This window comes from Ornithodoros turicata, chromosome 6 (genome assembly GCF_037126465.1).
Source record: "Ornithodoros turicata isolate Travis chromosome 6, ASM3712646v1, whole genome shotgun sequence".
NCBI lineage: Eukaryota > Metazoa > Arthropoda > Arachnida > Ixodida > Argasidae > Ornithodoros > Ornithodoros turicata.
Window position 1 is genome coordinate 74,035,975 of NC_088206.1, and position 20,549 is coordinate 74,056,523.

At 45.8% G+C, this 20,549-nt stretch overlaps 2 protein-coding genes and 1 long non-coding RNA gene across 6 annotated transcripts; 1 reads left to right on the forward strand and 2 right to left on the reverse strand.

Moving 5' to 3' along the window:
- Positions 1-430: 430 nt before the first annotated feature.
- On the reverse strand, positions 431-1,698 carry LOC135398394 (putative ferric-chelate reductase 1). Of its 3 annotated transcripts, XM_064629805.1 has the most exons (5): positions 1,288-1,698; positions 1,213-1,231; positions 1,058-1,116; positions 662-759; positions 431-603 (listed from the first exon to the last, which is right to left on the reverse strand). In XM_064629805.1, the coding sequence occupies exons 1-5, from the start codon at positions 1,429-1,431 to the stop codon at positions 465-467; spliced, it is 459 nt and encodes a 152-aa protein (XP_064485875.1). In that variant the 5' UTR covers positions 1,432-1,698; the 3' UTR covers positions 431-464. The 3 variants fall into 3 exon arrangements, with proteins under 3 accessions (XP_064485875.1, XP_064485874.1, XP_064485873.1); XM_064629804.1 differs by having other exon boundaries at positions 431-619; positions 1,058-1,231; positions 1,288-1,693; XM_064629803.1 differs by having other exon boundaries at positions 1,058-1,231; positions 1,288-1,692.
- On the forward strand, positions 1,270-2,291 carry LOC135398395 (uncharacterized). The gene is made up of 2 exons (XR_010424098.1): positions 1,270-1,616; positions 1,911-2,291. It is a non-coding gene; the product is annotated as an uncharacterized LOC135398395 (long non-coding RNA).
- Positions 2,292-6,286: 3,995 nt separating this feature from the next.
- Positions 6,287-20,549, reverse strand: LOC135397391 (putative Polycomb group protein ASXL2). Of its 2 annotated transcripts, none has more exons than XM_064628970.1 (16): positions 20,358-20,549; positions 19,975-20,057; positions 19,554-19,659; positions 19,392-19,497; positions 17,766-17,872; positions 15,530-15,629; positions 15,088-15,209; positions 14,999-15,032; positions 12,701-12,780; positions 12,323-12,645; positions 12,151-12,262; positions 11,976-12,093; positions 11,746-11,801; positions 11,169-11,222; positions 7,577-8,263; positions 6,287-7,518 (listed from the first exon to the last, which is right to left on the reverse strand). In XM_064628970.1, the coding sequence occupies exons 1-16, from the start codon at positions 20,430-20,432 to the stop codon at positions 6,835-6,837; spliced, it is 2,847 nt and encodes a 948-aa protein (XP_064485040.1). In that variant the 5' UTR covers positions 20,433-20,549; the 3' UTR covers positions 6,287-6,834. The 2 variants fall into 2 exon arrangements, with proteins under 2 accessions (XP_064485040.1, XP_064485039.1); XM_064628969.1 differs by having other exon boundaries at positions 19,554-19,662.

The following is a 20,549-nucleotide window of genomic DNA, read 5'->3' on the forward strand; positions in this document are numbered from 1 at the left end:
AGGCCCCTGTTGTACAGCTGGCGCCGGTCCGTTGTACTGCGATGGCATCTCTAGTAGAGAAAGAAAAGAAAGTGGATATACAGAGAGGTCGGGCGACGATATGACACATCGTCACTCGCAAGCAACACGCGATCCATTCTTAGGATATCCTTCCATCTTGAGTGTCAGCTGGGTAGACTTCCTAGGAAAGTTCCGCAGTCGGAGCCTATGATTCTGGATGTTAAAAAGAACTGATTTGGGATACACAGCTAAACCGATCATATATTGGGTTTCTCATGAAAGGTCACGTGGGTGGGGTGGGTGTATGACAGCGTTTTCACCCTGACTTTGTAGAAATAAATACATCAAATTCGAGACTGGTTCAAACACTCTTCGAAGCTCTGCCACCAGGGAGCTAGGGATCATGTACCCCCTCGCCAGATCATACATGTGACTGCATCAATGTACCTTTCGAGTACTTTTTATTATCGGAATAATGTATGAAGGCAGGCAACGTAGAAGGAGAGGATCATGTTGAAGCCACAACGAGAAGCCGAGCCCAAGGCAATCACCTCGGAATCAATTCTCAACCAGTAGAAAGTGACATTCTGCACAACGGTTGCCCTGGAATGACTCAAGACTACTCAGACTACTCAGACTACATTCCACAAACAGCACTCACCTGAAGAAGATATTTGGAGTGTGTTTAGGAGAAGTGAATCCCGTCCAGCTGACGGTAACCAGGTTTTTCCTCTCGCTGTTGCCATGTGTGACAGCGCTCTGCTGGTCCATGTGGGTGCATGACGCCAATTTACAATAAAAAGTTACAAACGTGGCTTTGAACAACTCGAATGTTGAAAATGCCGCCTTTATTTGTGCGTCGCACCGGCTCGGTATGTGGTGCGCTTTTGGTTAGCAAAAGAGATTAGCCTTTTCTGGATAGAGATAGACACGCATGCGAAAGTTGGCAAGTATATAGCTTACTAATAAGACCCCACTCAGTGAGTGCAATGCGTGCGCACTGGGATTTTCTGAAATGGGGAACCTCGACAGTGAACGACCTCATGTGGAAACGCACCGCATCGTTGCCGTCGCAGCGCAACCACTTGATCGCGGAATCCGTGCTGTGGAACTTTCCTGGAAGGTAGTTTTCGGATGTTCCTTTCTTTATCATGGCACGGATCATAAAGCCCTTGAAGACATCGCCACTGAGTGTCACATTAAAGTTCATACCCTCGTTCTCAGTCTTCAACTGTTTGGAAGAAAGAATATGTGCATGACGGCCGGAGAATGCGAGGTGCTGCTTACAGTGTATCCGTGCGGTATCTCCTTGGGGCCGACGTTATGCTTGGGGTCCATGGTTCTGCAGCTACCGACTGGTGCCCCGTTCCAACGACAGCACACCGGCAATATGAGAAGAGTGACAGCTCCCAAGATGTCTTCCAATGCCATCTTCTTTCTCTTCTATCACCACTAAGGGAGATTGGCCAGGACAAACTATTTCTCCTTCTTCTTCCACCACTAGGAACAGTGGCCACCAGCTATTTCTATTTTGGGACACCACCTTCTTCTTCGTCCCACGGAGAATGGCCATTAGCCCCAAAGGAGATCGGCCAGGGCTATGAGGACGTCCAACGGTACTATAACTTGACCGTGACAATTTGGGTGGGGAAGGTTGGTGGAGAAAGTAACGATGATTGAAGTGGTGGGGGTGCTGAAGTTGGCTTGTTTTGGCTCCATGGCACGAGGGCAAGCGTCGTGCATGTCGTGGTTATTTGCGTAACAAGTAGAGGCATTGTGGTATTCGTTAGCAGTAGACATTGTAGTGGAGTCATTGTGTAGTAGTCAGTGTAGATGCGTGTTTGGCCGTAGCTTTCTATTCCACCTATTTTTGGGACAAACCGTTCTTCTTTTTCTTCTTCTTTCCACAGAGAACGATGGTGCCATCTTCATTTTCGTCATTCTTCGCAAGTTGGCGTTTGCTCCACCTCCGCCTACGCTGCGTGAGAGACCGTCCAGTTGTTGTGTTGACAGCCACTTGGCAGATTCGCACATGTACCCGGGTTCGAATCCCGGCTGTGGGGTTTTTCCTTTGACGCGTACGTTGTCACAATTCCCTTAGAAGTCGGCCCAGGACGTACATTGGCCAACTCTGTGAGGTCGACGGCGTCGAGCCGTTTCACCAGCACCACAACAGGCGGCCACGTACGCTTCGCTGGGCGGGAGATTTGAACGACGAAAATATGTTCCGCGTTTGTGTTGAAAATAAATCTTTGTGTGCTCAAGCAAAGTATGACGAAAGCGCACTCATAGGTACGCTTTCTGTGTTGGGCACGATCGTCAATTCACACAATCCAAGCAAGTGTCTTCTGAACTGCATGAATCTTCCATTGAATATCTGGAACAAGAGGAATGTGTACACACACGCTCTGCACACAAAACGGAGTCTCCAAATGAAAATGTTCATTTCAGGTTCGGCTCCGGAAGGGAACTATATCGGTTCAATAACAGAGAGTATTAAAACTCTCTAATATGACTCCATTGGTGTATAGGCGAAATTAGCCGCAGTACGTGTATTGTGCCGCAATATTTCACTTTCTATGGAGGACGGGAGATTTTAATTGTAAGTGAAAAGCATACGCCCTGCTTTCGTTGCAAACACATCCAACTTTCATGATTCATACTGAGCTGGTGACAAAACAATGAGAATGACCCATGAAACTGAAGCGAGCAAAGTGGAGTTCCCCCATTTTACTCCCCATGTATTCAAATAGTCACTATAAGCTTCGCAAATGGCTGGTCCTCGCTGTTTGTGAACACCTCGGGTGCGATCGGACGCCGACACCTGGGGGGGCAGCCGCCAGAGAAGGCAGGGCCTGGTAGGTTGTTTGCACAGTATAAAGCGGGGATGAAGAGATCTCGGCAGTGCGAATGAGCATTTCCTTTTCTTTGTTTACAGAGCTAGGTTTAGACAGATAGGGGCTTCACGTTTACAGTGCCCAAAGCCGCCTCGCGACGGCTATGCCTGTCACGGTGACGGTAGTATCGACACTGAGTTCCAAGAGCGAGCATGCGCCATCTTGTTTCCGCGCCACGTACCTACGCGCACGATGCCATCTATCGTGCGCGGGTGAAATGTGAAACGACAGCAGTACCGGCACTTACTTTCGCCAATGATGTGATCGTTTTGTCCCCTGCAACACTAAAAATACTAGACCGACACCAGCGTGAACTTGGCAAATGGCTATTAGGTGGCAATTTCGCAACGCCAAACGCGGCAGTGCAGGGCGAAATGGGATGGTCCTCATTTCTAACTAGAGACGCCAGAGCTAAAACCCATTATCTAGGACGCTTGATCCACATGCCTGAAACATCAACTTCAAAGAGGACTTTCCATCATATCAGATTCTGCGGCCTAAAATCCAGGTGGATCAAAAAGATTAACCAGTATGATAGGAAATACAGCAGGGGAACAAGACGACAGACAGCACGAAGCGAGAAGGAATGGACAAAAATTACAACAGAAGAAATAAACAAAGTCGAACTTGAAGATTGGAGGAAAAACACAGGGAAAAAACACAGTCTTAGGATTTACATGGACCACAAGCCAAAACCGCGAACCTGCGCGGAATACAGAGGCGATAGGGGAAGTGCCCTGCTCTTCCAGGCAAGAACAGGATGTCTACTAACGAACACCAGAAGAAAAGAACTGTTTGGTGAGGACATCGACCCTACTTGCTCACTCTGTGGTAAAGCACCTGAAGACTTAAATCACATCCTCCAGGAATGCGACAAACTGCAAGGGGTCACACCTTTGACTGATAAGACAAGAAACACAGAAGATATCATGGCGACGCTGTATCGCGAAAACAAAACCGAAAGCGAGAATGCACTCCTAGCGCGAATACAGCGCCATCTAACAAATTGGGAAAAAATGAAGAAATCTGCCATGAAGATCCAAATGAACCAAGAATCACAGAATAACAAACAAATACGACTTCATTGTTAAATGTTATCCTCGCACCTGTGACTTCAAAAGAAGTCTGCCCTGTGACAAAAGGGATTAGGTGTAACTATACTCCATACTCCAATGTTCCTTTCGTTTGCAAGCAGCAGTTGATGGCCTTGAGCTCACGTTGACATCCTCGGGACGCTCCGGTTGACAATACATGGAGCATTAGCCGTCTTTGATCGTCAACTGGGGATGGTAACGGTGTGGTGCGGAAACAAGATGGCGCTCCCTTGGACCTCAGTGTCGATACTCTGAAGCGAAGCTATAGTGACTCTATAGGTCACAGGGGTTGCTCCGTAGACCGTAGACGAAAGCGTGCTGGGCGAACGCAATGCATCGTGGACAGGTCCTGGTCGCACGTCACAGCAAACGTCAAGGCACACGTGACCTCAAAGATGGCGGCGCCCGAGATCGGCGGCCAAACTGTTTGTAAACAATGCGGTTGTTGTTTCTGCGCGGCGTTTTGGATGTCTTTCGATCACGGTAATTATTTTCATCCGATAATCTCGCAGTAAAACGGCAGCTTTGCACATAAGGCCTCGCAGTGTTGACGACTTCCAAAGATGTGACGACGACCGCGCGTTAAAGACTCACTGAGCCGATGCGATGTACTTAAACTAAGGAGAAATGGGCTACCATGTTGCGGAAGAAGTACCACATAGTTTACGCTGGCAAAATACGTTCATCTCTTGGCGTTATGACGGCGGAAATATGTCGGTAAGCGGCAAAACGACATGTAAACAAAGTCACGTGACCTCAAAATGACGTTTTCTGAGGTGCGACCAGGACAAGATGGCAGTTTTGCCGAAAGCACCCGCTTGAGGGTAGTTACAACACCCCTGTGCTCTAGGTGACGGCAGATCGCGCCTGCCGAGACACACATGCGCATCAGAGACGCCTGCTTTTTGTTTTTAGTTTTACAAAATATGGGGTTGGAAATACGGTCGTCTGATCAGTCTGCAGCCAGTGAAGTTTCTTCGGTTGCCTGCTGCATATCTGTCCACGCGTGTACGGCACTCAAAGCCACAGTTGCTTCGCGGCACTAATACTAAATGTAAAAATAAAATATTTCACTCATGCAGATAGACATAAGAACTGCGAGGATTGCGTGAAATGCAATACATCCAATTTAGTCGAGAAAGGGACTCATATGGTTGTCCCCAAAATGAGGGTCACACTCTATGTAGCATAATTTAAATGTCTCCCACAGTCGGTAACTTGGGTAGGTACGTGTGAACCGTTATTTGAACCAGACAGTTCCGGTTCAGCTCCAAGACGGCGTAGTTTCCGTTGTGTTCAGTACCGGCTCGGCTGAAAACGGGTTTTCGGATCAGGTTCAGGTTCGCGGTTTGACACTGACGGAAGGTCGCATTCTGTGCATGCACCCACTATTTCCTTGGATATGCAAAGACCACTAGCTAAAACTCTCGGTCCAGATGTAGGATACGCACGCTATCTGAAATCGCCGGTATAGATATCCCATTGCATTCGCCGGAAAGTAGGTTATGAAAATATTTCACTTCCGAGCACACTAACTGGTCGTTTTGTCACTTGGGCATATGCTGGTATTCACCAGAGTCTTGTCTGGCCATTGGGAGGAGCCTAAGAGGCCAGACTTCTTGGCCCAAGTTTGATTGGCAGGTTGACCTACCAATCAAACTTGAACGCTTCTTATTGGTAGTCTGTGGGGGCCGCCATGACACCATAGTCACCCGTGTCCTCTTGTATTTGCAATGCCTTCAACTTTCGCTCCACTATATTTACGCAGAAATGACGCATTTCCGAATGACTTACAAGGGTGATCAGTACGGTATACATGTCAGGCATATATACCTAGTGTGAGTACTTTTCCCAGGTCTCAGTGTCAGGTTTTATTTACCTAGTTCCAGAGAGGGACTGATGAACAAAGAAATTATTCTTGGTCATGACGGATACGGCTACAACGGTGCAACCTTGGGGGACCAGATTGTAAAAACCAGAGACAGACACAAATACACCGGTTCAGAGTCTTCCCGACATACGCCTCCCTCCACCCATTCTGTTCCAATCCAAACCAAGGTGGCATAGCTACAGTTGCTTTGTGGTGGTACGTGCTGAATAAAGGCAACATTTTGATAGCCTGTACTAAAAATGTATGCCAGGGGTGGGAACTCCAACGACTAATGTATCCTTTGTTGATGGTGCGGTAACATGGCCCTGAATCTGAGGACAAACTGGGCCGAAAAAAATTCCATGGTTTCAAATGACACCAATGAAAGGAATGCCGAAAAGAGTCACCGCCAATGGTAGACAATGTTGAGTCTGTTGTCCTCTTTCATGTTTATTCTGTGGCTGCGATTCGTGCACACGTCTTTGCATGGCACCAACTGTTGTCACAGAGTTTCCCGCGACACAAAAGGACAGTATTGCAGTGAAAATGTATTTACATAGGAAATGAGCTAATGACAATAAATATTTGCTACTTAAACTGCTCGTAACAAAAACAGTATAACGGAGGGAACTCACTGGATGAAAAACAAAAGGCCACACACTATTTACAGGATGAGGTAATCACTGGAGGGAAATGAGCGTTGATGAAACACCAGCCTACTCAATTCCAAACTATCGTTGGATCACAAACAATAAGCTAGACCTAGAGACCCGGTGGACTTTCTGTATGAGAGGTCAGCTACCACATTTCTCGTTCAGAAGATGAATACAGACTGTGAAAAGCTTTAAGACGCAAGCATGAGTATATAGCCCTTCTCCTAGGATATAAAAAAGGAAATGCCTTCGATGCGTTGAAACACCACCACCTCTGCATTCTGGGTCTCAAGGGGGTAACAGTTTTGTGAGAAAGTATGTCACCGAATCAAACACGTGACACACAAGTTTGAAGGACCAATACAGTCATTGTGACAAAACGCTCCACACTTGCGGCATACCACCATTGCCTTAAGATTGCAGGGGCAATTTGTCCCTTGCGGTGCAGATGACATCCCTTTAGTTCGACTAGCGGTTGTAAATCCCGCTGCACTACAAGGAAGTACTTTGACACCATTTGTTCCCAGTCGAATGCCCACTTGACTCGGGGCTCCGGCCATTGTTGTCATTCCGTTACTCGTCACTACAGGAAGTAGGGTAACTGACGCGGAAGATACTGGTTCCAGAGTGATACAAATTGGAGTTGACGATGACTTGCCATCACCTCCGAGGAAGAGGACCTGCTGTTGAGTGCCATCTTGCTGAACGGCTCGCAGTGCCAGGAGATCTCGGCAGCTGAGTGCCTTTCGGGTTACTTTGAAAATGGTTCGGGCAGGCACCGTGGGTGTCGGGTGATCAGCAGCCGGAGCACTTGAAGGCCGGGTCTCCGATTGCATTAGTGGCTGGCACAGAGTTCTTGAAGGTGGTCTCGAAGGGGGACACGATGGAGATCGAGATGGCACTTTTGGAGTAGCTACGCTGTCCTGTGTTGATGCACTAAGAGCGTCACCTTGCGCAATTCCATCATGACAAGGCTCTTCTGTGCTTGAAGACTCCATTTGGGACTGCAACAAACAAAACTATTGTCAAGACAACATCCATTTTTAATGAGACTGCGCTTACTATCTGAGTTTCCGGCAATGGTTCACTCGCCAAGAGGACCACAGAGGACTCTGTTGCGGAAGACTCGTACAAGTGTCCTTCCTGAGAAGTTAAATCTTCCACTGTTGCCAACACAATTACCTCTTCTTCCACTCTCTCCATCTCAATGACTTCACCTTCTGTCACCACCTCTTCCAACACCACTTCGGACGGCTCAAAACCTATCGTTTCCTCATCCACAAAGTTTGTTCTCTCTTGGTCGTTACTTACGTCATAGACTGTCTTCTCCAGCATAGACTCCTCCACGTCGCTCATAGCATCCACATCATATACTTGGTAAACTTCTTTTTTAGCAACCACCAGAGAACTTCCTTCGTCAACGTCGTCCTTTTCACTTTCATCTTCAACTTCGTAGACCTCGTGAGTTTCCTCGTCAGCTGGAGCCACCTTCTCGTCGTAAGTATCATCGTCTTCGTCGTCTACCAGTTTATCTTCCTTCCGCTCATCTTCCGTCGTTCCGTCATAGAGATCGTCGTCCAGCTTGTCCTCCTGTTCATCGTACGCCTTCAGAAGGAGCTCTTCAACAGATGTTGTCTGTGGTGAAGTGGACTCAGCCCTCTGCTTTGAACGTATTTCGTACGACTGCGTGTCTTCTGTTTGGTCTACAGATCCTGTTGGTGGCATTTCCATGAGGCCTTGGGGCATCTCCTGAAACAATTAGTGCTTTCCTTAAGTATACACACACCATTCACAACTCTCCCTTCCAATTTCGGGCCACTCGGGAACTTTTGGGTGTCAAAATATCTTTGCCAGTTGCACACGATCAATTACTCGACTGAAAACGTGGTTTCTTACAAAAGGCGCTAAGTGGTCACTCGTTGCCATTCACGGTTTCCTTAAAATATATTTACGCGTTATCCCTTTCATTCACCTAAGCCTGCCAGACATATGAAGAGAAGTGAAGGAGGGCTTTATAGGGCCCGAGGAAAGTAAGCTCTGGCCTCATTATCATATTTCTTTCTTTTCTCCACAGACTAGATTTGGGTATATCAATATTCTGTCAGGAACGCCATTTGTTCATCCCCTCCCCCTCTTCTTAGCGGCTGATTCAGGCACAGATATGAGGTGAGAATATCCCACATTTATAGGTTGACTATCTTACATTATTATTCTACTACCCCCGTACAGCGATATTGATGGTTATACGGGTTATATCGCTAACTGCGGACTGGGCTACCCCATAGCCGCGCCACTCCCGGCTGAGATAAGGCACACTGTACCAGCATTTATCGAATATAGCTCGTTATTTTCGCTCGCTTTCGATTGTTCGTGCACACTACAACCTCGCGCTCAAGGGCACTGCAGTGTGCCGTGTACTCAACGGGAAGGCCCACAACCAAGTCCTTCAGCTCGTCGAGAGTGCGCGGAGCAAAGGTGCACGAAACACGTAGTGATGCGCCGTCTTCGTCCGATGAAGCGTCGTTTACATTCCCATCGCGCAATTCGCGAACCTCATTTACGATGACGTCGTTGGTCAACTCTTCCGTGGCCAGCATATGGTCGTTACTAGTGATGTAGTCTTCCAAAGACACGTCGCGGTCCACGAGATTTGAGTCCGTTGCTCGTTGCCGTAGGCTTCCAATCCAGTCAGTAACTTCATTATCTTGGAGCGCCGTCGTCGCGGAGATCGTCATCAGCAGGCACAGGGGGAACAAGGACCCCTTTGAGGAAACAGTTTTGGATCATCGACCGGCACACCTCGTACACAAACTGCACAGCCATTAATGGCGTCACCTTAATCTCAGGAACATTGTCAGTTCCAATTTGTCAAAAACAATTTGTAGAGCTTTTCCTCGTACGCGCAATCCCGAATCCTTTTTTTGCTGCGCAATCACCGCTGGTGTCTGCTTCTTTCCGCAATTTGTCTTCATTCTTCAGGATTGTTGATATCGTTCACTGTGAAAGTCTGTGCTTCTGCACCAGGAATGTCACCTTCGTTATGGCAAAAGGGCAAGGGTGCAGGCCAGCTGGTACATGGTGAAAAAATTTGGAACCCGAGAAAGGGACAGAGGAGGGACGACACGACACGTTCTCGAACACAGCAACACCTACGTGCCCAACAACTTCCGAATTGGTGGCGGCTCAGCGAACACAAGAGAAATGTGGAGTCGTTGTCTGGGAATTCCGAAGTTGTCGCCCATCTTAGACTTTGTAATAATTGTTCCCCGGCCTTCAACGAGACAAGTGCCCTAGATTCTGTTCGGGACCCTGTGGCCAGACTGTTAAAAGAGTACAAAGAGATTGTCACGAGGGGAAATTGTGTGGCGTCGGTTGCTCCCTCGCCACCAATTCGGAAGTTGTTGGGCACGTAGGTGTTGCTGTTATTAAAGGGTTTGCTGTGTTCGAGAACGTGTCGTGTCGTCCCTCCTCTGTCCCTTTCTCGGGTTCCAAATTTTTTTGTCACCTTCGTTCCCTGTCGATGCTCATCGATGATGGCGAGTTTCGCTTCCAAAGATATTGCCTTCCTCGGCACGGATGCTATGACCGTCTGTAGGGAATGTTGATGCTCACAAGCTGCCCAAGTGGATACCTGTCAAGCACAAAAGAGACTGGCCCCAAAAATGCAAAACGGGAATTAGGGCAAAGACGCGATGGCCGCAGGACAATGGTTGGACCGGGAGTGACCTTGACTTGTGAGTCATTAGCGTGAACAGCCTTGTTAGTCACGGAAAGGCACGTGGAGTTCTCCTCGGTGCGCTCGCGGCAGTGTGACTGGTATCGCTGTACAAGTACTGGCCGTTTCATTGTTATGTGTGAATCCTTTTTCCATAGAAGCGGTGCAAACTTTACGGTAAAAATGGAAACAAATAATAATGGTAAAAAATATTGTTACGCGGAGGTTTGACTGTATACCATACTATACTATTTTATATTGACGGTGGCTGAGCCCCTTTTGCGGGACACTTAAGCAAACAAACAATAGACAAGCAATAAACAACATATACATAGAGCCTCAAGTTTTTGGGAAATATTTATTTCTAAATTCGAGGGGTAAAAATCGGGTAAATAAATGTATTCACTAATTCGTGCGAATTCGGGTGGAAAAAACTTGCCGTATGCTAAATTCTGACAGAAATCAGGCTCAGTTAGTTCAGGCTCAGTGTTTAGTACAAATGGTAATATAACTACATTTGCTGCCAAATAAGTAAGTTAGCGCATTTCTACAGGACAATTTGCCGGGTAAATATCGGGTTTCACCCTAAAACTTGGGGCTCTATATATACACCACTATTTCTCCTCAGATTTGCATCATTTGCGTGTGTCATACAGAGAGTCAAGAATATGATCTCTCGTGGACCAACAAGTCACGTCAGGATGCTACAAGACGAAAGGAAATCACACCATCAGGGTGGATTAAGAGAGAGTTGATGTCATCAGCTTCACATGGGTGCCTCATTTTGCTTTTGCTGGACGTGTAGTAGCAACAAACAGCGCGAGATAATGTTCTCAATTCTCCTGGTTTTCTGTGTGGGGGGTTGCTAACATTGGAATGGCACATTATGTGCTGGCTAATGCTTTACATTTGGGGGTCCAAGTGTTGACATGCACTTACCTCTTGCATATCACTCATCTCTGGGAGACGAATGGTACTTTCATCTTCAGGTACCTAAATGGGATTAGACTTTTTAGTAACGCCGGAGCACATTAGTATATTGCACAACAGGTCAACTCAACGCACCACCAAGTACCCTAATGTAGCACTTGGACATCCAATTCATATTTTGAACTAGTTTTTATTTAGGCTGATTTAATTTATGTCCTAATATTATGAACATCTGAATACCCGCCAAGGCCCACAGCGTCAACCGAGGTGAGGGAGTTGCCCCCCATTCGAAACAATCCTGGGAATACCTAGGGTTTAATTATTTAACAGCGGGAGGGAGAGATTGCATTCCAAATGCATTTCAAATTTCCCAAAAGGACGAAGCACATGTCCCAATTTGGAGCTTACACACGTTTCAAACATCACATCACATACGTTACTGTGGTTCACACGCATGTTTTCTGGTATACACCGACAGCCTCTTGGATTACAGGAACCCACTTGAAGACAATTTTATAAGTAAAGGCTTTGACAACAATTTCGAGTTTTCTTACAGCTCCAGGAAATACTATTAGAAAAAGCTCACCTTAGATGGAGTCCCCAAGTCCCCAGTCCCTGATGGGCTGTCGTCTGCTTCAGATGCTGTAAGGGTGAAAGAAACTCCCAGTTAAAATCAAGTGAGCCTCTGCACAAACGCGTGCAAGATGTTGTTCAATCGGCTCAAAATATGATTACATGAAGCGAGCTGCTTTAGAAAACGTGCTTACTGTTTTCGTTAAATGCAGAAAATTATATTGATACATGAATAGAAAGTACCTGCTTCTTCCGTGCTCGGCATAACTGGGCATGGCCTTTTGGCACTTCCGGCAGCTTCTGCCAGCCTCAGGGAGCGTTTCACGGACATAATCTTGGTGACATTTAATCCACCAGTCGCCTGGAGATAGGAAGTGTGATTAGATCCGTGTTGTACGTATTTTCAAAGGCAACGTACGCCAGACATCTTTGTTCTCGTCTTGCGACCCCCTTTGCTCTTGCAGGGGGTGGACAGTGGGGTGGGGATGACGTTTAACGAAGCCACCCGGCTGTGGTCTTCCGACGGAAGCCTGGAACGCCATTTAACGAGGTTGTCGCGTGTGACTGTAGCACGAGTGAATGTCACTTACTTCTGTCCCCAGACAGGCTCAAAGTTCTTCAACTTCCAGGGATCGAGCCGCGCCGACCTCTCCCTCTCCGCTCTTTGCTTGAGCTGATTTTCGTGAGTCAGTTCACCATCAGCCAAACGATCTCTCCACTCCTGGCAGGCGCGAGCGAAGAACTCGTTGCTCAATGCACTCCCACAGAGTCGGACGACGGAGGATGCTTGGCTGGTACCGGGCGTTGCCTGAGTGGCATTGCCTGGCCACCTGTCAACTGCCGGCAGCAATTGGATCAGTTTGTGCTGGTACGAAGGAGGAAGAGAAGCCAGTGTGTGTCGCATCAACAGGTCCTGTTGAGGCAAACAAAACATTTCACCCACTCCTTTCCAAACCTCCTTTCCAAACCTTTATATTAACGTTGACAAGGATGGAGTCCGGAGTTTCCAGATCGATGCAGCCTTTCCTCGTTTCAGCTATCTGAGCAGCTGCACAAAAATGGGACATTTTTCTTTAATTGCGCCACTGCTTATTAAGACCATCGTTGGCATCTGATGGTTCCCTAAAGTGTGTATCGAGGTTACGTGTCTGTAAAGTAGGAGCATAAAAAATGCGGACAACATGAAGGATGGAAAACACATACATGCTCCTACTAACAACTAACGTTTTATTGCCTCGGTAGGGACGAGGGAAAGAGGGGGAAAGAGACTAAAACGAGTCAAACTAAGCGGGTGCATCATGTTTATCTAGGTATTGGTACTCTTCTGGCACAATATTTATTCCAGGTTCACGCGTCACTGCCTGTCCTGCAGATCAGATAGGCTTCACATAACTCTGTTTCAACTTTCGTCTCAAAAACGTTTTTCAGGCCAAGGTTCAAAGAGAGTTATTTCGAGCCTTTTTGATTCAGGAGGAAAACCAAAAAATAATCTTAACAGTTTTCGGTTCAAGTGGAAAGTTGCAGCTCGAATGTATGCTGTAACGGAAAAGAGCGCGACGATTCATCTTGAAACTGGGCATAGATTGCTGCCCGACACGTTGTTAGTGTGCAGTGCCAGTGTGTGTGTTTTAGATTTGGCCATTTTGTCTTACTAATCACGACCACCTTGTATCGTATCATCTCTGCCATTTTCGAGGGTGCTGCTCTTCTAGATAATTTCTTGAACCTCTTTGAAAATCCCCAATCGAATGGCATCATACCTCTTCCTAGACTTGTGCTTCAGAACTCGAGTGATTCTTCAGAAAAAGTAGCATATAGCTAAGAAGCCTATTCGCAAATCTCTCTGGTGTTTATGTTTAACATTACGAAAACCACGTATACTTAAACAAATATATTGAAAAAGGGGGAGCCTCCCCGATAATTGCCACCACGGAGCAATCCCAAACCACGTGACGGTGTGCTGCCGGCAGGACCAGTACCAAGCGTTATTTTTTTTTACTCCGAAGCTGAACCATTTTCCTCGAACCAGTACGAAAATTGGAATGAAAAACATTTCGCTTCGACACCCTGCTCTCGTCAAAGTTAACTGATAACTGCCACTTTGTGCACCCTGCCAAAATCTTATCTATAGATCAGTCTCAAAAGTCTGAAAGTACCACTTCCTACGTACTGTTCCGGAGAATAAACAAACACGAGAAGCCAGGACAGTCACAAAGACCTATAATGGATCCTTGGGGGGATTCCAGACAAGACAAAGTGTTATTCGCAATAATGCAACTACTCCCAAAACGTAATTTTGAGAAATTTTTGGAGCATCAAAATATGCATGTAGAGCATGGGCACTTTGGAGCACCAAAATTATCGAGCCGTGGCTTAGCATTGCATAGCCTGAAATGCGAAGCCATTTTCCTTCCACCGGGCATCCGGCAATCCATGTTTCAAATATAATCACGTGTGCCGTTGAGGGGGCATTTACAACTGTATCACAAGTGAGGATGAACATTATATCTTTGGTCAACCGTATGCTCTTAGAACCTCTCATTGTGAGGACGATTCATTCGGTTTACAGAGCCTTCGTTCCTCAGAGACACACTTTAGCAACGACCATATGTGCCTAGGTAACCCAGTCAACTGTTTGCAAGTCCTCACTCTGAGGAAGGTCCATAAACATTTGTCTAGCACCTTACATGTTCATATTCTACAGCTTCTCGATACGAGAACAACTATCGAAAAAGAAGGAATGTTCAAACGGAATTTTCTGCTAGCCAGCAGATTGTGTTGACACGTCTCCCTGCTGCTTATGAATTGTAGATGTAACCTCATTATTAAAGGGACCATGAAATGATTTTCGCAAATTCCGAGTACTCTGCACGAAACCGTTCTCATGGTCCGTCACTGTCGTACACGCATAGACTTTTAACGGAGTTCAGTACAACAGGGGCGCAGTTATCCGACAAAGATAGTGGGGCGTGACCGCTGGATATATACCTTCGAAGCGGGCTTACGTCATCGCCATCCAATTCACTCAGCCAACTGTCAACGAGGACACACCCTGCGGGACCATGTGGGTGCGGTTTGGACAATAACGACGTCGTATATCCGCCGTCGAAATCACTCGAAATATGACGAAAGGCAAATTGTCAGCAATGGAGAAAGATATTATGTGGAGTCTATGGATCGTTCGATACTCATAAATTGTCACCCACGGAGGTACGTTCTGACTCTTTAGAAAAGGTTGCGATAATAATGAGGGGTGGAATACGTACAGAGGCTTAACTTCCTGGAAGACCGCTTGTGGGGCTGCAAATAGAGAGATATATGATTCAATTATACTCCATCAAGTGGACGCCCTTACCTTGTGTCCCATGCCAGGAAGGGAAGCCAATATTTCTCGCATTGTCCGTGGCTCAGGTCGATTCGTCCCAACGTGACTTTTCGCGGCAACCCTCGCGGAACTCCTTTGCGTTGCTCCAGGAACTGCCGTGAGGTTAACTTTCTCAGGTAAAAAGAAACCAACCCCTCAGACTCGCTTAATACCCCCGGAGTCAGTAAGTAGTATCCCAACCGGGACCTTATAATTCTACTCCGGCACTTAAAAGGGCACTAAATCGATATAAAAGCATCTTTTCTTAGCACTGACTTTGCTCTTTGATCTGTTTTGTAAACAGTGAAAGCGCTCGAGTTACACACACATATTTAGGTTTGGAGTGCGACCCCCGTTGTACAATTTTTTAGACAAAGTACGACTATACGACCAGTAGTGCCCGTTTGAGACTAAAGTACTCCAAATAAGGCACCTGTTGACTGCAAGGTTGATTCTGGAGAGCAAGTCACAGTGTTGATGCGCTTCTGCTGCCGCAGCGAGTGGCGCACTGCACCGGGTACAGTTGACGTTGTCTGCGGATAAAATAATGTTGCAATTCTTCCAGTGACACTTGACGCGCGCAAGCAGCTAAAATAACGTGAAATGACGATTCAAGTGAGAGAAAAATGCGAGAAATATTATAAATAAATTGCTTCTAAATGTGTCGGGAGAATCGATACGAATAAGATGCCAACTGTGGTTGTGCGCCCCTGGCAAAGAAATTCCCCGCAAGAATTGCAGTCTTAAGAACTGAGGTTTGTCAGGCTTGTCTCTACTCAATGGCCGTGGTTGTAGGAGTTTAGGGAAAAACTGGACACGGGCTCGTAGTTTATTTATCTATTTAATCGCTTCTAGAACGAATTTTGATAAGTAGTTCCCTCACCACATATAGAACGCTCCCAGACTTTAGTGGCACAGCCAGCTGGTATTGCACAACGTCGAGTAACATGGAAATCGTGACGCTGATCTGTGTTTTTCAGTAAATGAAGCGCAAAAAAATAAAAAATATCCTGGTGTCTTCAGAGAAGACCCACATGGCGTTCTGGGGACCAAAGCGTTGTACGTTTCCAGAAAGTGAAAATCACCTACAGACGGGGTCAAGTATGGTGTCTCCATTTTTTACCCCCTAAGAGACACTTTGCTTTTTGGGAGAAACAGCGTGGCCTATACGCGAGCAAATAAGGTATCGCAGAGTACTCAAGTTCTGGGGCCTGGGAACGTGATATCGTGGAGACCACGTTGGACATTCCATCACCACTGCCTCTGGACTCCAGCTTACCATTATATACCAATGGTCAACAATCTGTCTGTGAAGGAATGCTGCTCAATGTTTGGGAATTGTGTTAGCCTCATTTGGGGGATACTACCTTATCACTGATGTGTGCGAATCCCAATATTTTAAGTCGAATCGAATATCGAATCGAATGGGGAAACAAATTCCGAATACCGAATCGAATATTCGTGCAAAATTTACAATATGTGACTTTCGCACTACAAGTTTCCGTTTTGTAGCCCATGGCTTTAGTGTCATTTTTCTGCCATTAACTGTCACAAGAGAGACACGCAATTCGTCCGTTTAAAGCCCCTACTCTTTAACTTTTACATGTGAGTGCTTCCTGCTTTCCAGGTGAGCCTACACTTACTGGAGTGGTTACCTTCATTTCAAAATTCTATTTCAGGCAGTAGCATGTTACACGGATGAGGCTGTAATTGCTTCAGACAACCACAGGCCATTTGTGAAACAAACGAATTGGCATTCTGCCTCAGCTTTGCCATAAACACCCTTTAGTTTCTTTGCCACTCGCCCTAGGAAGTTGCACTACTGAAATTTTAGACGAAAAGGACATCTTTAAGACGCCCTTCTTTTTCGTGGGCTGTAGTCATTATTCGAGAGTTCTAACTTTTTAAAGGCAACCTCACAGACATCAAATCAAAGTCCCTTGTCGGCACCGCTAAACTGCATATGGGAGGGGCGCCACCCCTTCCACAGATGATGTCTACAAAACTAGCTTTGGATAACGTTATCTCAAACTAAACACTGTCCCGCCTGTGTTGGTCCTGCAGCAAGGGCAATTTCGTAAAGCAGGCTTCGCCTCATGCACGGAAGCATCAGGTGAAGCCCACTTTCGGGTTGTGTCGTTCATATTCGTGGAATAGTCGAATATTAGAAAATTCGAATATTGGATATTCGATTCGCGAATCGAATAGCGAGGTTAACAGTTTATGTATATATTTCATGTAAGAAAAATAAAACAAACTTCCAAATAGTTGGAGTGTTTGATATTCGATTCGAATTCGAGAACTCGAATATTCGCACACCCCTAGTTTATAGGGTGAATGGATTTTTATGTTTCCTTTAGTTGCTCCATGATGAATCTAACTATGTATACTGCCAGTGCCAGTAAACTTTGCCTGAAAAATTATTCTGCGTTCTCTCAGAAAAAGACCAAAGTCACACAGACTATGTATAGTCACCCTTTATGAGACAAACAAAATAAGCATTAAACAGCTACGAGCATAATTGATTCGTAACAATGTCATTGACAAGCGTAGTCAAATTATTGTCACTGAGGATAGGACTCCAATGGACGCGATGTTTCTTCAGCCGAGACAGGATTGAAATAATGAAGGGCATCCGCAACACTTTCAACATAAGGCAATCAGCTTACCGTAGTGTCCTCCGCAGCGGGATCTTCAGTGACCCCGTTTGAAATACAAGTTGGGACAGGAGACTTTGTCCAAGCTCGGAAACCACCAGGAAGTTTCACATATAGCACTGCAAAGTATCCTGTTGATGGGACCGCGTCACACGCACAATAGGTTCTGGCATATTTGAAGTTGATCAACGCGGAATAAATCCCAGCTAAACAATATTTCTGCATGTAAACTACGAACTAGCTGTTGTATGATTCTGTGCTCATGATTCCAAGTCTTAGTGATTATCATACCTAGAACTCCATATATTACCCCCTATAGAGAGCTTGTGCCAAACATAATTCTCTTATCTACTGTAGTAGGGTTCCACTCACAGCACAGAATGACAGTCACTGGACGGTACAGTGTTTCACCGGCGATGAGAAACGCAAAACCGCAACCTACTGTCATCGGCATCAACAAACACAGATTTGACTCGACGAGAGGGCCGCATTTCCGCATCCGAAAATAAGTGCAAAGACGCCAGTTTGGAAACGGCGTATCGAAAATTGGCAGCCACGCACACCCAGGGGAGTACACCTTTGCCATATTGGAGGAACAGATGCACTCTTTCGAAGGAGCTCATTTTATTTGTAGCAAAAAGGTCACCTTTAAAGGGGTTGTGACACTTTCATATATTGTGGTTCATTGTACCGAGAAAGAAAAGAATCCTTATTCTGCGTGTCACACTTAGTGAGATACAAGCCCACACGTCAGAGTCAGGTCCATATTTTGCACACCCCTAGTTTGGCACTAAAGATGATGAGAAAACAAAAACATGCGTAATTTGCGCACCCACGTATTCGCGCGCAGATATTTGTCACGCGCACCTCGGCAACTGTGCCGATTGCTTTTTGCAATGCAAATGTGCGACCGAAGTTATTGCGGTGCTTTAGTTTAATGGCGCACACTTTCGGGTGATGGTCCACTGACGATACTGTCGCTCCAACTACAAAAAGCGGAAAGCAACGCTGGACAATCAACAAAGTCACCTGATTTGCGTACAATTGCACTTTAGGCGCGTAACTGCTTTTCTGCAAATACCAGAATGTTAACATGGGTGACTCTGTTCATCTTTAAATGCTCTTTCCATTCATATAAAAGGGATTGTTGGACAAGCTCAGACATACTTCCTAATGCGCAACTTCGGTCGCATATTTTTCGTATTCGCACAGTCGTGACGTGATTCATATTCATCACACATACTGTTCGTGACAAGCTCGCATAGTGTAGTGAAAAAAATTTCACTCGAGAAATGTCCAAAGTTCATTTCCAGGCTTTCTGCTCACACATGTGCACCAAGAGAGTGGTACCTACTTAAAACCCACGGGACGTGGTGGATGGCAAGATGCGTGTCCGCGCCAGAAACAATACAGTCCGAGTAAACCGCGAGATTTTATGTGCTTTAAAAGTGTCTACAGATCAATGTTGCTGAAAGAACATCGATAAAAAATTGAATTTCTCTGGTCGCAAGTAGGGAGAAAATACATTTCCTGTACTTTGTTTCTAATAATACGAATATTTTGTGCAAGATTTGTATCATTGGGAGACAACTGCACCATAAAAACTCCTATGGAGTTGCGGAACAAAAAGAACATCACCTTTGGCCTTCTTGCTATCCCGAGGGAAACAATCTCGGACATCTTCCGTTTCAGGGCCAGAATCCTCGTCCACTTCCATGGTGACCCCGTGGGTAGGAATGTCATTCTGCAATGACCTCTGTTTCTTAAATGGATTCCAATAGATTCCAAATAAGTGCAAACCTTGAGTCCAAAAGCGCTGTTGGTGCCATGAACTCTGTAGAAGATGGCGTCCGGTCCCCGTGAGTGGGCGTGAAGCATAGCATTTAGACATGCTAAAGATGCTGGACTGCTGCAACAACTCATTCATTAGAAAACTATTCAAATTTCTCAAGATTCATATTGAAGAGGTCAATCAGGATCTCGTGAGAAGGAATTTTTGCTCCTTCAAGAAAATTTATTTCCTTCTTGTGCAACTTTGTGGTATTACCTTCTTACAACCAACTGGTACAACAATATTCCTCCAGGACCCAATTTTCTTTACAGTAAATGGTTCTTGGAAGTGTTGAGACCGATTAAAATCATGCAACAAAAATGCACTCGAGGACATTTTTATCACGTTTTTACGAGATGGAGAGTGCACAATTATTTTCTGTCCATTTACCTAGCATCCTTGAGCTTTCTTGAGCATATCTCCGTAAAAATCTCCTTGTGTGACAACGGAGTCTTTGGATGAAGCTCCAGAACCTAGAAAATAAAAATAGTCCGGGTGTTCAGTTCATGTTTTCCACATGCGGAAAATGCAAAAATTATGTTGTCATGGTGAATTTTTCCGCTGTATTGGAATAATCAAAATTGCATTTCTCCACATTTTGACTGCTTCCACAGACAACAATTTCTTTACATGGCAGAAACACGCAGTTTTACAGGGAGTTATCTCACACGCGTGGAAATATATGAGAATGTAGGGGGGCCCCCGACCGTTGAGAGATCATACTGATGTGTGTGCTGTCAGCAACAGCTAGGCCTAAAGCAAAAAAAAATTACAATTCGGGCTGCTTCCGTCCATGCACGTATTTTCTTTTTCTTGACAGGTTTATCGCGAGACGTTTCCTGCTGCATAGTGTACCAGGTTGGAGTGGAGAGCACGAGAAACGGGCCCAAAATCCCGATAATTGTCCCCTACTGCACCAACGTAAACATCGCCATGTTCAGGCACAGACAACAAAGTCACGTGAT

Excerpts from the sequence above, each read along its gene's own strand:
- LOC135397391 (XM_064628969.1), bottom strand. The coding sequence starts at position 20,432 with ATGCAGCAGGAAACGTCTCGCGATAAACCTGTCAAGAAAAAGAAAATA. Across the intron at positions 12,781-14,998 it reads TTCCAGGAAGTTAAGCCTCT|CTGCTCAGATAGCTGAAACG; the intron begins GTACGTATTCCA and ends ATTTTTGTGCAG. Across the intron at positions 11,223-11,745 it reads ACTTGGGGACTCCATCTAAG|GTACCTGAAGATGAAAGTAC; the intron begins GTGAGCTTTTTC and ends AATCCCATTTAG.
- LOC135398394 (XM_064629803.1), bottom strand. The coding sequence starts at position 1,431 with ATGGCATTGGAAGACATCTTGGGAGCTGTCACTCTTCTCATATTGCCG. Across the intron at positions 1,232-1,287 it reads AGATACCGCACGGATACACT|TTGAAGACTGAGAACGAGGG; the intron begins GTAAGCAGCACC and ends TCTTCCAAACAG. Across the intron at positions 604-661 it reads ACTCCAAATATCTTCTTCAG|GGCAACCGTTGTGCAGAATG; the intron begins GTGAGTGCTGTT and ends GAGTCATTCCAG.